This window comes from Plectropomus leopardus, chromosome 5 (genome assembly GCF_008729295.1).
Source record: "Plectropomus leopardus isolate mb chromosome 5, YSFRI_Pleo_2.0, whole genome shotgun sequence".
NCBI classification, from domain to species: Eukaryota; Metazoa; Chordata; class Actinopteri; order Perciformes; family Serranidae; genus Plectropomus; species Plectropomus leopardus.
The window spans coordinates 14,031,046-14,047,836 of record NC_056467.1 but is presented as its reverse complement, the minus strand read 5'-3'; the positions used below and the strand labels follow the sequence as shown (position 1 = coordinate 14,047,836).

Here is a 16,791-nt window from a genome sequence, read left to right as displayed (position 1 = left end):
GAAGTTGAGGAAGTTGATAGAGCATATCCCTACGTCTTAGGAATTAACCTTTCATTTAAATATATCAGTAGCAAGACATTTTACCAAATTGCCTGCATAATGTTATGTCACTCAAAAATCTATGTATTTGAAAAACCATCTATCTATCATTCTGACCTGTTCTTTCCTCAAATATATATTTATGCATACCGAGGATATCTTCCTCTGTGTGGCCCTTCTTGGCAGAGAACTGGGCTCCAGACTGGCGAACCACTGAACCTAGGCCAAGCTCCAGCTCACTCAGCAGGCCTGCCAGCTTAGGGTCAAATGCTGAACGCCAACGTTCATCCTTGAGAGAAGAGAAAATGAGAGGCACTTTTTCAAGTTTCAGACTAAATAGTCTTGTTCTCCGCTCATTTCTAATGTGGGAACCCCAAATCCCTTATCAACAAACACATTAAAACAATTTAAAAAGTCTTTATTTCCATATCCTAATGGTGCTGTATGTGGTGTGGTGTTTACAGTAGTTTGTTTCAATGATCTCTGGTTTTTTTTCCTCTTAAAATTTAGTAATCAAAGAGTGCCTTTTTCTAATTATATATATAGAAAATATTTGGAGTAATTCCAACTTCAAATATGTTCAAAAAGAGTAGCTTTACACTGTGGTTAATCTTACTGGTAAATCCTACATCTGTCAAAAAGCATCTCTAGAATTCTTAGATACACAGAGACATGCTCACCTTCAGCAATGCAGGTGCAAAGACTTGTTTTACAGCCTGGTAGAGGGTGTTGATGGGAGACTCCAACATGGATGACACAAGGACACTCTGGTGAAGGTTATCTTCTGTGATCACCGTGGGCTGCAGCTTGAAGAACACCAACAACTTCTCTCTGCTGTCCCCCGATGCTTCAATCTGACAAAGGAAGATGACATGTTTATAAAAAATCAAAGTCAACAGTAGCTGTTTCAAGAATGATACATAAATAAAGTCCTCTCTGGATCCCTCTCACACACTGATAGAAGAATAAGCTTTCACCATCACACTGGAGATTTAAAGTCCCACATGTTCGACTGAACAGATAGTGAAATTCTTTTGTTTTGTCAGTCTAAGTAGCCTCAGTGTACCTGACTCAAACACTGAATGTAATAGGTAATGAGTAAAATGTTGCACTGCATCCACTTTTCATAACGTCTGTTGTGATTTGTAGCATTTATTGTATAATTTTGTTGTTTGTATTTTTGTACTTATGTATATTTATGTGAAACAGTTGGCATCCTGGGACCCAAAACAAATTTTTGAAATATTTCTAACTATAAAGTGAAATCAAATCAAATCAACATGGCAAACTCCATACAAGAGGACCCACTTTGTATGTAGATATTAATGGCTCATTTTAAACACAACAATTCTTTTTCAGGTTATCATAACTGAATGAACACACAGTTATGAATATCATAAACAATTTCTCTTAACAGATGACCCTGAATCCTACACACTGGACCTTTAAGTTTTGGATATTTGCCTTATAAAGCCTGCTGAAAATTCTGTCACATGGACACTCAGAAACATTGTAATGATTCTTTAAACATTTGTGTTACCTTATTTGACAAGTGAAGGTCATTGTCATGTCTGCTGAAGGACAGGACATATTCATTTCCATCGTCCAAGAAGTTATTGAGCTCTGGGCTGTCCACCAGGGATGATGAAGGCTTTATCCCATAGAAGTTTCCAGTTGTGGTCAGTATAAACTTTTTGCGAGCATCATCTGAACCGTGCGGCATCTTTCAGCTGCAGTAATGAAGCTGTGATAGCTGTAGTATACAGAAAAGAACACCATGACAACACTGTGGGCGATATATGGATGATTACTGCCTACTGAACAAATGACATACTTATTAAATATTTTTAAAGTCTCAAGTTATACAGATTCTTTAGACTTTAGAATTTTCTGTGTTTAATCTCTTTTTTTTACTCGCCCGTACCCCCCCCTCCCCAGTGTTACCACAGCACAAACTTAGACTATATAAAGCTTTGACTTCAGTTAAACTCAGCGTTGGTTACGCTTTAATCTAATCATTGATATATAACTTTGCATTTTGCATTCATAAGAAAATAGACCTGATTAGCATTCGTCACACCCCATGATCGTTTCAGTTTCAGTTACTTTGCAATGAGAATTGTTGAGTAAAGATAGGTTAAGCACCTTTGATGTGATGCATTGAAGCAGTGCTAACGCTACCGGCTGATATCCCTGCTAAACTGCTAGCTAACACTGTTACGTACTGAAAAGTGCTACCGCTAATAGCTCAACGTTACATGACCAGCACGGTTTCAGCTTGTTTAAACAGCTTCTTCTACTCACATAGGAAGGACGTTTATAAAGCTATGGCGCAGCAATATAACTAAACTATGGCTGTAGGAGGAGAAATAACACCAGCTAGCTAGCTTACGTTAGCTCACCACCTCTGTGAATTAAAGTTAAGCATTTTAGCTAGCTGGCTTGTCTTCGGCAAGCTAACGAACTAATAGACCCTTTGTTTCATACCGTTTTGCCACCGAAAGTCCTACTCTTGGAGCTTTTGGTAACTCAATTAATGGAGGGAAGCTCCAGCAGTCAGATACTCGTGCCTGTTTGTGCCTTCAGGATTATGCTTGCGTGGTTACCAAGTAACAACTACTATCCCTACCACGTGACAGTCTATGGTGAAACCCCTATGCTACGCAATGTACTTACGCCGTTTACGCCGGTGCACTTTGGGTCACATGCGGTCTGTTTTCAATTGTGTATTCTTGTGACTTTTAGGAGAGTGTGACAGTGTCAGAAGCTACAAATTAAAAAATAAAACATTGTTTGTTTTTCTTTTTAAAAAATCTAAGACACTTGTAGACTATTTCTGAATGTTTACAAATGTTGTAGATATCTTCAGTAGACTTGTTTATAGTAAAGTGGAGGTAATGGCTCTGACTTATTCACTTGTTCCAGCAAGCCATGGCAGTATACACTGTGTAATTCATTTTAATATTTACAATTGTGTCTTTTCCACCGTAAAGTGTTAAAATATCTTACTTGAAAATGGTCTAAAACTTATCCATCCTCAACAAATTAATTTTAACAGAACTTAATGTTTCTTCTGTAACCACGGTCAGGTTAATCGACTAGGAGACCCAAGGGCAAAAAGTAGCTGCTAGGTCCCTATTAACCATTCTTCTCTATGCATTATGTATTACATTTATGAGCTGGATTACCCACACTTTGCTCTGTGGTAGTTTATTTCCAGCATAATTCAGGATATGCACCTTTCGAAAAAAATAAAAATAAATAACTGAAATAATGATCTTAAAACTAGAATTTGGCATCTTCAAGATATGGCTTAAGTGTTAAAACAAACGCACGCACGCATGCACACACACACACACACACACACACACACACACACACACACACACACACACACACACACACACACACACACACACACAAACCACTTGAGAGGGGAAGGGATTCCCTTGATATGTAACAAGAGTTTCATTTCTGTCACTGTCCATATACAGATGGAAGGGAAACTCTGTTGTCACAAAATGTCCTCACACAACTGCATGAAGTAGGCCTAATTAAAGCTCTGGGAAATCACAATGGCCTTTAACTTTATTTTTGACCATTGGAATTAACAGTAACACTGATAAAACATCTTCTGAATCTCTCATTGATATTGAAACTTGAACTATCAGTAGTGTGCTACAGTAGCAATATACTCTACTTGGCCCTAGAGAGTAAATTACTTTCCCAAACTGATAAACCTTTACTACAATCTACTACTTAAGATGAGGTAAATATAATATCTGAGATATACTGCAGCTGAGATAATATATCTAGCAGATATCTAATAAATGGACCAACTGTAGACTTTGCAGCACCATAAAAAAAAATCTGTATTGTTAACAGGGCTTTGCATTTGATTCAGTTTAAGGGAGCACTTTTCATACACAAGTCGCTGGAGAAAGCTTGTGGCAGTTAATATGAGAGTCTTCTTAAGTTTCAAAATTCCCCAGAATAATGAGAGCTGATTTGTTAGTCAACTCTTCTCAGAAATTGGCTTGGCTGCATGTTAAAAGAGCCTGTGGGTGGTAAAATCCATATAGGTTATACTGAAAATTTTCTATCATGCCTTGTCATCTGTTTAATGATAAATATTGGCGCTGGTGATTTCTTTGCCTGGTCACAGGCAGGTGTGACAACACTCAAGCCAGTGTACTCACTCTATAAACAAATACTATAAACACTAGATAAAAAGCCAGGGGATTATCATCACTGTAATATTCTTTAGAAGTACAATTTCCTTTATTTTGAACTTCTTGTTACACTCAGATTCATGCCTGATGTTTAAAATTATTCATCCGATAGACAGCACTTGGTCAATCTGCTTTTTCAATCACAGTAGTGAGGAAGTAGAATACCCATACCCGCAAACATTAGAGACTCTGGCCTCAGATACAGGCTGCAGTAGTACACTAAAGCTCACTAGGGCAAATTATTAACTTTTTGACAGATGATTAACTTGTAATGCACATGGATAATTACAGTACTTGATTTAACATCCATCATCACTGAAAATGCTATAACAAAGTGAATGAAAAATAGAAGTGAAAAGATGTTCATCTGAATATGTCAGAAGGTGGGACATACTGTGGGAGTATACTGTAAGTCTGTGAGAAAAAAGGCTCACCACCTAAGACAAAATGTCAAACACAGTCAAATTCAACCCAAATGCGCGCACATGCGCACGCACACACACACACACACACACACACACACACACACACACACACTCAGGATCCACTGATTTTCACGGAAAAAACATCATTTTCAAGATGAATTTCTCTCAAATTTAGGGTGAATATTTACCAAGTACATGTCAGTAGTGCACAATTTAATAAGAGGCGTCTGTGATACTGTGCGCCATATAGGCATTCAAGCACACTTACTTAGAAAAATCACTACAACATGAAAAACGACAGATTAGATATATAGATTGTGACATATCAACAAAATGCAAATTAAACATTTTCTTACAGTTGTAAATGCTGCATCTCTCTGCTGTTTTCCTACACAGATGTATTGTTAAACGGGCCTACAGGCCATCACCAGAAAGAGACTCAAGATGACCACGAAAAGACACAAACAGACCACAGAGAGATGCAAAAGGACCACACAGAGATCCAAAGGAACTGCAAAGAGACACAAAATGTCTCCAAAACAGGCACAACAAGGACACAGCACCATAAAACAACTACAAAGAGATACAAACCAACCAAAGACGCAAAAAGCCCCCCCAATAAAAAGAAAAAAAACCTCAAATTACTACAAAGACACATACCACAAAGAGGCAACTTCCAAACAAAGTCTGTGTGTCCTGCAGGTGTGTGTGTCATATCTGTGCCCAGAGGCCTGCTGCCTCATAATCCACCCATCTATTTTATCATTCAAAGTTGCTCTTAGTGGCTTCAAAAAGGTGAAGTATTTATTAATTTATTACCCTGCATGTTTGCTATCTCATGCCTGAGACTTTGCTTTCACAACAGAACATTATTTTTGACATACCCAGATAATTAAAACCACAGATTTTTCTCTGTAAGAAAATTAATTGTTTCCACTTCACCCACGCCATGTCCAAAGTAAGATTGTGTAATAATGGCTGAGCCTGTCATTAAACTAACTAACTCTGATCTTCAGTTTCACCTTCCCCCTCACTGAGCAGGCTCCGGCTCTTACGCAGTTATATGTATCATGTAAACAAAAAAAACAAAAAAAATTGCACCAGAATATTACAAGTTTATCATGGCTCTTTGAAGATGCATTAAATGTTTCTGATCTCTTCCAAAGAATGACCACACAGTCACACAAAACTGAGCTGGTAAGCAGACAGGGAAGTTCATCAAGCTTCCTGATATCATCTGTGGCGTCACCATAAACGTAGCGAAAGCTAACACATGAGGTGCACATGCAACCCCATGCGACATGACTCTGTGGATTACTCTTCAAGCTGCTTAACAGTTAGTTATACATCTACATCAAAACAAACCTTGGTTACATATGATACATATAACATTTGCTACTACAGTCCTTTTTTTAAACAAAAGACATTATGATATGTCACAGAAAAGCACAGCTAGAAATAATAAAATGAATGATAGTTAAATTACATTTAGCTGCTTCAGGTTCAGGGTCCTGATATTGTGCTTGCTGGCTCACTGTGACGCTGCTCTGGATTACTGACACCAGAGAATAAAGCCATAACCTGTGCTCTTTCTCTACTGCAACTAATCGGGCTGACATCAGGTTGTTTTTCAGAGCTAGCTGACTGTATGTGATTAAAAAAGAATTTAAAAAAAAAGGCAGATGAGTCATTTAGCTCCACCCATTTTTTTGCATGTATGAGGAAGAAGTCCCTGTCTCAACTCTCAGTTAGCAAGAGGAGACGACGCCTCACAATGGTAAGAGCTTGTTTTTTCCTCTTTTCTTTTTCTCGTCTCCGTTAAAAGGAATTTATTTTACTGTTGTAAATAAGGCTTTAATGTTCTATCACGTTGAGGTCATCCAGTTTCTAATGCATTTTCATACTTTTCTGAATGAAGGAAATACTCTGAATGCCATTGAGGAGAAGCCTGTGAATGCTTCGTGTTTGGAAGTACACATGGGTGTGTGTGTGTGTGTGTGTGTATGTGTTTGTAGACTTATCACTTCTCAGAATCAAGATCTACACAGGAAAAGCATGTGCCCGACAACAGCTGACACGTTGCTAGATGGTAACATACAGCAGAAGTAGTGAACAAAAAAAATTTAACAGTTTTAGCCACAAGTAAAATAAACACCTGCTGAATGCAGGTGTTTATTTTACTTGTGGCTCAGATATTCTAAAATCAGAACATCTTTGTGGCCTCTGCAAGACATGACACTGTTGTGATCTCGTGAAAAAGGAAATAGAAAGTCGGCCTGTTTCTCTAGTTTCTCTGGGAAAGAAAGAAAGAAAGATTCGGCTGTTAGGCAATAACAGCTAAACAAATAAAGCTCTCGTGCCACAATTCTCTCACCTCATTTTAATCAGTTTCACCCATACATTGTATAACCAAACTAAAACAAAAAATCTTTGCAGTCCTCTCTTTTTTAGCCACATGAAGCATCAAACAGCTCCTACGCCACATATGAAACCACGAGGAAGGTGGTTTCGTAGCTTATCTGATTTGTTCAAGGCAGGCATGTGTCTCTTGCCTCGAAACAATACAGCAGGGCTAGAAGTGTTACGTCATGTGGGATTCCCCAGCACAGGTCAATGTGTAAATGTTTGATTACTACTATAATTACCGTAGACCGTAGAGAGAAGTGAGCTCAAGCACACATATCACACAGTCAATCAGTGCTCTCTGTTTTTTCATGGCTATCTAACTTATTTGTCTAATCTGTATAGCGCAATAAATGACAGCATCTCCAGTGCATCAACAAAGAAAATCTACATATGCTTTCAAAAAGGTATACTTAATGTAGAGTTATTTTATTAGCTTGGATAATTAGGTGCTGATGTAACCACACACATACACGTACAGTACATACACACACACACACACACACACACACACACACACACACACAGAAAAAAAATACTAAATCTCTATCAAAATGTCCATATCACAGCTAATTTTAACTGTAAAGGACAAAATGCCTGCTGCTCCTTTTTTTCTTCTTATAATAAATAAAAAATTCCGGTTATTCATATGACTCCCATGATCCAGTACTAAAGGTATTTTTACATTCCTTGGGAATTCCCTCAGATGTGGTTTCTCTTGAGAGACACTGCTGCATTATGAAGCATGGTGTTTCCCCTGGAGTTTCTCTGAAGGTTTTCTTTTTTTTTAGTTGATATTCTGTGAATTTGTGCTTTAAACATTTCTCAAAAGAGTGACAGAAGCCTGTGTAATTTCAAACTGTGTATGGACTGTATTCATGAGTAAAGTGACAGTGTTTAAGAAGAAAAGGTGTGTAATACATTTTGATCAGCAGACAGCTCTAGCTGTCCCTTTCCTTGAACATTTCAGATATTGCTTTCAGTCTAGGGATTTCCTGACAGTAAAGGTCAAGCCAGCTACCAACTTCTTAAAACATTTATGTCTTTAAGGAAATCGATTTTTTTACTCACAACAATGCAAAAATATGCACTAGCTGAGGCACCTGGTGGCTTAATGGACAGAGCGGGCGCCCCATGAACAGAAACTGTGTCCTCACTGCAGCAGCTGTGGGTTTAATTCTGGCCTTGGTCCTTTGCTGCATGACGCCCCCTCTCTCTTTCTCCCCCTTTTACACTTGTGGTGTCCTGTCAATTAAATTCAAAAATGCCCAGAAACAATCTTGTTATCATACCACATTCAAATTAATAGAATACAAAAAGGCACTGTCTGAAACCAGCAGGTACAAGATTACTCTGCTCTCTGGGACTTTCCTTTAGCTAGGTATGTTAAAAACTGTTTGGATGATTTCTTTCAAAGAGACACTATCCTTCTCAAGTCTGACTGTGGAGGGCCAGTCAAATAGTTCAGACGAGAATGTTTCTTGTTTGTGTACAGATTCAAGACAGATTCAATTCCACAAACAAGACAATTTGCAAAGTATATCCATTGTGAACAAACCAGTGGTGGTTTGAGAGGAGGTGGTTAGGTGTGCCTTTTGATTGTAGGAACTACGACATCACTATTTTGTTTAACAGTAAAAACAAACAAAAAAAAAAACAACCAAGCTAACTAAGATTTAGATTAATAGAAAAATTGGAGCAAATCACTGACTGGCCAAATATAATGCTGAATTCCTACATGATTAATTACTGTGCACTGATTTAAAATATACCAACTGATTTGAAAAGGTGATCACGCTTGTAACAGTCACTTGTTTGTGTTTTCAACAGCAATCACAAAACCTGCAGTATTTTCTGTAAGTATCCCTCCCTTTTTCTTTCATTTTAAATAACAGCAGTAGGCATTACAATGTTGTGACACGTGGAGACTGTTTCAAAATGGTCTGCATATTCTGTCTACCAGGTTTACAGGGTTTGCGAATGTTGCTGACCTGAATTCCAACCCTCATCAGCATTTTTAAATGTTTTATTTGGGTGGGGCACCGAAGATAATTTCCACAGAACAGCCAGTGATGTAGTCCTGGAAATTAATTTTACTTTATGTCACATGAATGTCAAACATCTTCCTGTCTGACAACCACAAACGATTACCAGGAAACAACTAAAACTATCCTCTCATCTCTCATTAGTCTGCACTGAGGACTAACTCAAACACACAGGTTTGATAGTGGTAAAAATAACCAGTTTCTGCTGAAAATTTTTGAGCCCCTTTCCCACTGGACAAAAAAATCCCCCCAATTAACACCCACTAATATCCAACTTTTGTCTTTAGTGGAAAAGTTTACACCCAGCATTCATTCCTGGGACGAAGGACTGGAGCTTAAGAAAATAGATACCAATGCACATTTTATCAAGTACTGTATTTAAGTATGAGGAAATTGTACTGTATTGTATTTCTTGTTCTGTTGTTTTTCTAGATTTTTCTAAATTGGGTACTTTTACTTTTAAAAATCTAATTCCACATTTCTGATTATGCTTACTTTTATTTGAGTAACATTTTTAATTTGGGACTTTTACCTTAACAGAGTTTTTTTTACAGTGTTATAGCAGTACTTTTACCTAAAGATTAAAGATTTTAAAAACCCTCTTGTACATACTAATTTCAGTGGATAAAAGTTAAGAGTTAGACTCCAAGTCTCAAATTCTACTGAAGTAATCCGGTGGTTGACAACATAAATTTAATGTAAAATTACCTAAATACCTAAAATGGCAAATATACTGAAAACTGAGTTAAATGTCTTTCCTGTAATAACTCTCCTCTTAATTGGAATAAAGGATCCAGAAAGTAGGCTGACATACTTATATTTACATTCATACATTCATATTCAGAGTGCTGAACTCCATGTAGGGCTTTATTTGATGCTGCACATCTTTAAGGTTTTATTTTATTGTCTATCTTATATTATGTATTCTGTGCATTCAAGTTTTATCCTTAGTTTATCTAACTTTTACTAGTATTATCAAGTGGGTTTTATCCATGTGGATATGCATTCTATGTATTCTATTCTGATCTCATTTTATTTTTACATGGAGGTTTTTATTGTGTTTTTATGTATTCTATGTCTTTTCGTGTGAAGCACTTGGTGTGTGTAATTTCTTTTTTGGAAAGTACATTGGGCTCCATTTCTTGTATGAAAGGTGCTATACACATAAAGTTTATTATTATTTTTACTATCATTATCATTTTTTTTAAATGTTATTTTTATTATTACTTTGATCACACCCATGAGTGTTTCTTTGTTTTTAAAGAGTATGAGAGGTCACACAATCATTTCAGCTTTAGAAAGAACAACTGTTACTGACAGAGGAGGGCACGTTCAACCAATATGAGCACATGTGGTTTCAGATTGAGTTCAGTATCTCTGAGCACAGTGCCAGGGGAATTAAGTATTAAGTATTGTTTAAGCTGTGGTGACGTTGTTTTTTATAGCTTATCAGATTGTGTGTTTGTATGTCTGTGTTTCACTGTAATGCCCCAGCGTTACCAGGGTAACCATGTAAACAGTTATGTTTCTTTGTGTCACCTAAGAAACCAAGGGCCTTTCTTCCCACTGCTGGCTGTTATTTTGACTATGATGTGGCACTTTCCCATCACAGGTGAGCAGTTCCATCATATCATTGCATCAACAAAACACCTTCATCTTGGTTTTACAGATACAAGTTGTTTATCCAGGTAGATCTAAGTAGCTTGGTCACAGTCCAAAGCAGTACCAAATGCTTTATTACAAACTAGCAGTTTTGAAACTACATAGAAATCAAGTAACAACATATAATGATTAAAGCTGACTGGCCGTGATGAACGTGTAGCCTACATAATTATCATTCAACTCTGCAGCTCTATAGAACATTTTGTCTTCTTTTACCTCGTTGTTTTGGTTTTAAATGAATACTTATCTATTTGGGAAATTTGCTTTCTAAATGATAATCTTATTATCCAACACAGGGCAAGAAAGCGATCAAACTATTTGTGAACTATTTCTTTAAGGTACATAATTTTACTATTACAGTGCCACTCCCTCCATCAATCCTATATTTGTTTTCAGCAGAATATAATATAACTTTTTGTCATATTTGCTGAGACTAACTTTATATTCTGAAAGAAGTACATGAGACAGGGTCAGTTGGTAGAGCCACCACCCCATGTACAGAGGTTGTGTCCTCACCGCAGTAGCCTTGGGTTCGAGATCCCTATCCAAAACCCCCAACCCTGAGGCAAGAAATAGACAATGCAGTAAAAGAATATTGTTTCACATTTAATTGGCACTGCCTGGTTTCACAATTTGACCACAGGTCACGAGCAATGATCGACAGCTACGTAAAAGACTCTTCTGCTGTGATTGATTGTTTTCTTTCACACGCAGTAAGGTCATTAGAAGCACTAAAAGACAAATGAGTATGAAAACTTTTTTTTTTTCTCAGATTATCTGTCTCATTGGCTGTGTGAATATAATGACAGTTTTAACATATATGACAAAATATTTTTATAAATGTTACCAAATACTGTTTTAATGTTGGACACACACACACACACACACACACACACAGTGACAATGAAAAGTAAAAATCCCCAGCTCACTGTAAAATCACTTCCGATATTTTGACCTTTAGATCATGTAAAACATGAAAAGGACACTGCTTGCTTTGTATATTTTTTTTACCAAACATAACAGGCAAATAGACTGAGTAGGAACTGAGATTAGTCTAACACGTCATAAAGAGGAGCTGTCAAAAAAGCCTGGACAAAAAACCCTGACTTTCACACCTATCCACAACTGTTAACTCAACGTATAATCAAATAATAAAGTGGGCAAATCATTTAGTCTGAGGTTTCACTATCTGTTGTACAACATAAGTCTAATGTTTTTGACTTGACTCGCTAATATTGCTTATGTTTTGTTTTTTTCCCCCCGATATTATGCTACACTCATCACTGCTAGTCTTTCAATCCTCACTTTCATTTGAGCAACTTAGCTGTCATGGTGCTGTCTATAATGCACTTTACAAAAATGCTGCCAACTTAGACATTACTTAAAGCACAATTTGCCTGAGATTTTTTTTCAAATTTTAAATAGCCTACAACTGCATCTGATTGTGTACCAAGTCTTGCATTAATTTATCCCTTAAGACTGTTTCATTTTGTTTCATGTATGGCTGCCCTGCGTGCTTTAACCCTTTACTCTCATATATTTTTCTTTTGCAGAAAGTGCTGCTTCAAGTCAGCTCAGAGGGGAGGTTGGTGGCAATGTGACCTTTCATTGCCCTGTTGATAAACAAAGGAAATTAGTATTTTTGTACTTTCAGAGGGGCGATGTATTTGTGAATGGCTACCACGCATCAAAAGAAATATCAGAAACATGGGAGAACACCAGAATGGATCACGATTACACTATGCACATGTACCATTTGAACATCTCCTACAGTGGCGATTATCAGTGTCATATCCTATACAAAGACGGACAGATGCTTCGTAATCACACACTCTTCTACCTCAGTGTCACAGGTAAGAGTGTGTTAAATATAACCTTTAAAATGTATTTGGGTTTTGGGATTTTAGGAGTTTCTGTCTCAGGCATTTCTCTGATTCATTTCTAACATTGTAGGTTATGACTAGCTTTTCTACCTGAAAGCAATGTTAAAGATTCACCAAATAACTGCATGCAAAAATCTGTCAAATTTAAATATTTCTTTTCTGTAATAAGAACTGTTTAAAAACATATACATTTATTAAAATTATTTAAAATCGTTATGTTTAAATGTCTCAAATAGCTGTTCAAATATGTTTGAGGTGCAGAACCACAGAGATTTTAAGAATGGGAATGACAAAGAATAAAATCCATGCCTTGATTTAATTTTTTTTTTAACTGCAAAAGTATGTGCATGTGCCTAAATTCCAAAAATTAACCCCTTTTCTTTAATCCATTACTTTCTCTGTAACCATGAGTCTATGAGTTTGTGATCTAGATTTAGAGTGGCCCTGTGAAAACTCTTTCCATCTAGATGACTGGTGCTTAAAGTAAACATAATCATTTTCATAAAATTTGACGTGCTGCATGCATGAAATACAACCCGATACCTGACAGTGCTCTAATTGTGTTTGTCTCGTTCTCCTAGCAAACTACAGTGAACCTGCACACACAGTGAACTGTGCTGATGAAAACCGTCACATCAGTTGCTGGGTGATATGTGCCTCACATGGTGGCTACCCGGGGACCAAGGTGACTTGGGACATACCAGAGAGCGTGATGTCGAGTGAAGTGAACAACACTCAAATGCCTGATCCAATCACCATGATGGTCAATAGCTCCAGCACCATTTACGTCAACTGCACTAATGGCGAGCAGACGTCCCTCAGCTGCTCTGTGGGTGGCGTCACCTCAAAGACGTTCAATGTCTGTAAGTGACTCAAAAAGACCAGTCCAAATGGTTCTCAAACAAATTCTGTTTTCATGCTTTCATTCACTGGGTATGTTTTGGGAAGTGTGAAAGATATTGGAAACCCCTTGGCCTTGACACTGCATAAGGAATGTGTAAGGTATTTTTTTGCATCCTGTTACATCCTGTTAACATTTGACTTCACAGAGGAATTTAAAGTTTGCATGTTTGAGAAGTGATTTTGAAGCTTAACAAGACCAAAAGTTTATAGTCAAGCCAATAGGTCTGTGAGGATGCAATTGGGCACTGGTGTGCATTGAGCTTTAATGCTAACAGTGGAAATGCTGTTGTTTACAATCTGGGTACTACTGGTAAAAACAATGAAAAACAGTGTTTTTCCTGCACTTTTGTCATAGAGGGGCTGCTGACTACTGTGGCTATTGTGAAAACGCAAATGACCCTAGAGCCAGGGTTTGGTTTGACTATTACATGGCTGTGCAACATAGCAGACTCTATGAGGACCTGCTCTCCATGTAGTTATAAATAGCTCATTCTAAGGTAAAAAAAAAAACAAAAAAAAAAAACACAATGATTTTTATTTTAAGTAGATTATAAACTTTATGAAAAGTACCTGTTACAATATAGATTCAGTTTCTGCCAATAGTTGCGCCTAAATCCTACATTCTGGACCTTTAAGAGAGCAAAATATGTTTTTTGGGTCATATTTATTTATTTGTTAATTTAGGTGGACTGACACTTTACAGGACACGTCTGGTGATTTAAATTTCTTTTATCAGCAAATACTAACAATGACCAAACAAACAGTTTCTGTGTATTATTATGTTGCTGTATTCTTCTACGCCACAGAGCTCCATTATTGTTCAAAAACTATTTAATCAGTCATACCATTGCTCCCATGAACATGGACACTGCAGCTTACACTGAGTCAATACCACATACTCTGTCCTGCTGCTGTAAACACTCAATAGAGCATCAAATGTGCATTTATCCACTGCTAAAAACAGTCCCCAACAAATACAAAATTTACTCCTATTTGAGCTGTTTTACGAATAACTGAATAAAAAACTAGGAATATGAGTTAAGAATAAGAAAACATAATATGTTGCTCAAGCTTTAAACTCAACTGTCCTAGTTTATACCTTTTTGACTCTTGTTGTTTTCATCTAAAGGTACCCCCCAGGATCCAACTGAAACTTTCAGTCCCAGCGTGATAACAGCAGCCGTCTGTGCCGTGGTGTTTGTCATCATTATTGTGGTGCTGTGGCTGAAATGCAAGAAAGGCCAGAGAGGTAACAGATACTAGGTTTGTCACAATATAGATGTTATGCAGTCATTTGCATATCTGTAAAAAGTCTGAATGACAGCAGCAGCTTTTATGTTGGTTTCCAGGAACAGCAGCAGTAGATGTGAAGCCAATAAATGGACATGAGGAGTAAGTGGGTTTTTATATATAAATGGCTTCATTTCAAAAGGCTGCATTACATGCATTACATTCATAAGTAATGTAAAATTAGTTAATAAAGAGTTCCTTGAGGCACAACTACAGTGAACAAATGTACCAATTCATGAAGTCCCAGTTGCCTTACATTACTCGCTTTAACTTGAGCATCATCTTGTAACCACTGACCTTATCCCTCCTTTTTCCTTTCTTTTCTCTCTATTTTTTCATGGTCTCCAGGGAGTTAACAGGCCTCAATGAAACGACTGAAGGGAAAGACACACCTTGAGTGCTGAATTGGAAAAGTGGATGTCACAATTCTGAAATTAAAACTGAATGTCACTCAAGTGTACAATACACTTGTGACTGACTGGCTGCATTGAAGTGTGGGCCAGTAAAGACAGTGACCACATGCTGTCAACATTTCACTGACACATGTGACATTTAAGTGTTTGAGGAAGTATTCCTCATCAGTATCCCTTTACGGGTGAAGTACAGTGCGTCATTCAACCGAGAAAAGCTTACTTCTCAAAAAAAGGACTTTTCCAGCGATTTGCAGTGAGATACTGTTGTATACTGGAAAACAGTTTTTTGGGAGGGGGCACACTTCCCAGCAATGTGAGCTCTAAAATCAAAAGCACAAAAAAATGTTTTTAAAGTTTGATGAAACATAGATTTTATTTTTATAAGATGTCCACAGGAAGGAGTGGGATTTCACTTACTTGAGTGATCGTAATGTACTGTAGTTCCCTAATTTTTTCAGGGTTTTACTTTTTAGGTTACTGTAGTTTTAGGCTCTAATTAGTGTTTTCTATCACAAATGACCAGTAACCGAAACTGTGAAAAAGATATATTAATGCAGGAAAGCTCAGTCAGAGTACATACATTTGTTATCTGCAGTGTGGTATGCAAGTTTCCACAATCAATTCCAGTATTGTAGAATTACCCTGTAATGTGCAATTCAATTAATTATTTAATACAAAGGGAAGGGTGTGTTCTTCATTAATTAAATTGTTGTCACCCTTATTAATAATATTTTCACAGCAGTGACATTTTTTGTCTCAGGTGACGATTCTGTTATAAAATGTCTGAAATGTCTATTTTTGTTACATATTTATTTCATTTTTTCCCTCAATATAAAATAAATATAATTTACCCTGTTTACACTGCTTTGGGTAATTTTGGATATTATTTCCCCTACCTCATACTTACCAAACAATCCCAAAGGGCTGCTTTCATTTCCTAAATCTGTATAAAACCATCCTCATTAATAGCCACTATTACTTTGTCTTGTGTGACATTTCTGATAACTCCACTATCTTGTTCTGTATATAATTTTTACTCTTTGAAACTAAAAGGTTAAACCAATTAAACATGTGTAATTTAAATTTATAGTGTTGTGGGAATAATGTCTATTAATATTTTTTGTTATAAAAAAGGCTAAAAGGCTAAAAATAAAGCTTTACTCCACCTTTTTTCGGCTGTAATGCAATTTTATTGCCACTAGATGGGGTAGTAACACCACAGAGTCAAGACAAAGCTCTCCGTCATGGCTGATTAGTGTTATGTATGCTCTAACGTCTGAATATTATTTTGAGGTAACCATGAGCCTGATCACAATTGTTTGCGAGTCTGCAAAAGCAACTTCCTTTCCACCTACTTGGGGAATTAAAGCAATGTTTATCTATTTGGCACATGATGCACAATCCTTTGTAATGGGGATACATGACGTCTCTGTGACCTCAATATGTGGTCACCTGCCAGAAGAGGGATGAGCAGCCCTGCTTTAACCGTTTGAAAC

At 37.0% G+C, this 16,791-nt stretch overlaps 2 protein-coding genes across 6 annotated transcripts in view; one reads left to right on the top strand and one right to left on the bottom strand.

The window, feature by feature from the left end:
• Positions 1 to 2,622, bottom strand: part of LOC121942951 (cytoplasmic dynein 2 heavy chain 1) — a 128,958-nt gene extending 126,336 nt beyond the window's left edge. Inside the window, exons 1-4 of the mRNA XM_042486268.1 lie at positions 2,527 to 2,622; positions 1,580 to 1,792; positions 720 to 893; positions 190 to 328 (exon numbers count right to left, since the gene is read on the bottom strand). Of these exons, the coding sequence (XP_042342202.1) occupies positions 190 to 328; positions 720 to 893; positions 1,580 to 1,762 (496 nt within the window). The 5' untranslated portion in view covers positions 1,763 to 1,792; positions 2,527 to 2,622. The remainder of the gene's footprint in view (positions 1 to 189; positions 329 to 719; positions 894 to 1,579; positions 1,793 to 2,526) is intronic.
• A 3,769-nt stretch (positions 2,623 to 6,391) lies between these two features.
• Positions 6,392 to 16,465, top strand: LOC121943533. 5 transcript variants are annotated; one of them, XM_042487068.1, is made up of 8 exons: positions 6,392 to 6,473; positions 8,930 to 8,955; positions 10,689 to 10,756; positions 12,360 to 12,659; positions 13,271 to 13,552; positions 14,722 to 14,841; positions 14,942 to 14,984; positions 15,231 to 16,465. In XM_042487068.1, the coding sequence occupies exons 1-8, from the start codon at positions 6,414 to 6,416 to the stop codon at positions 15,277 to 15,279; spliced, it is 948 nt and encodes a 315-aa protein (XP_042343002.1). In that variant the 5' UTR covers positions 6,392 to 6,413; the 3' UTR covers positions 15,280 to 16,465. The 5 variants fall into 5 exon arrangements, with proteins under 5 accessions (XP_042343002.1, XP_042343004.1, XP_042343005.1 ...); XM_042487070.1 differs by having other exon boundaries at positions 14,923 to 14,984; XM_042487071.1 differs by having other exon boundaries at positions 14,722 to 14,855; positions 15,231 to 15,275.
• Positions 16,466 to 16,791: the final 326 nt, after the last annotated feature.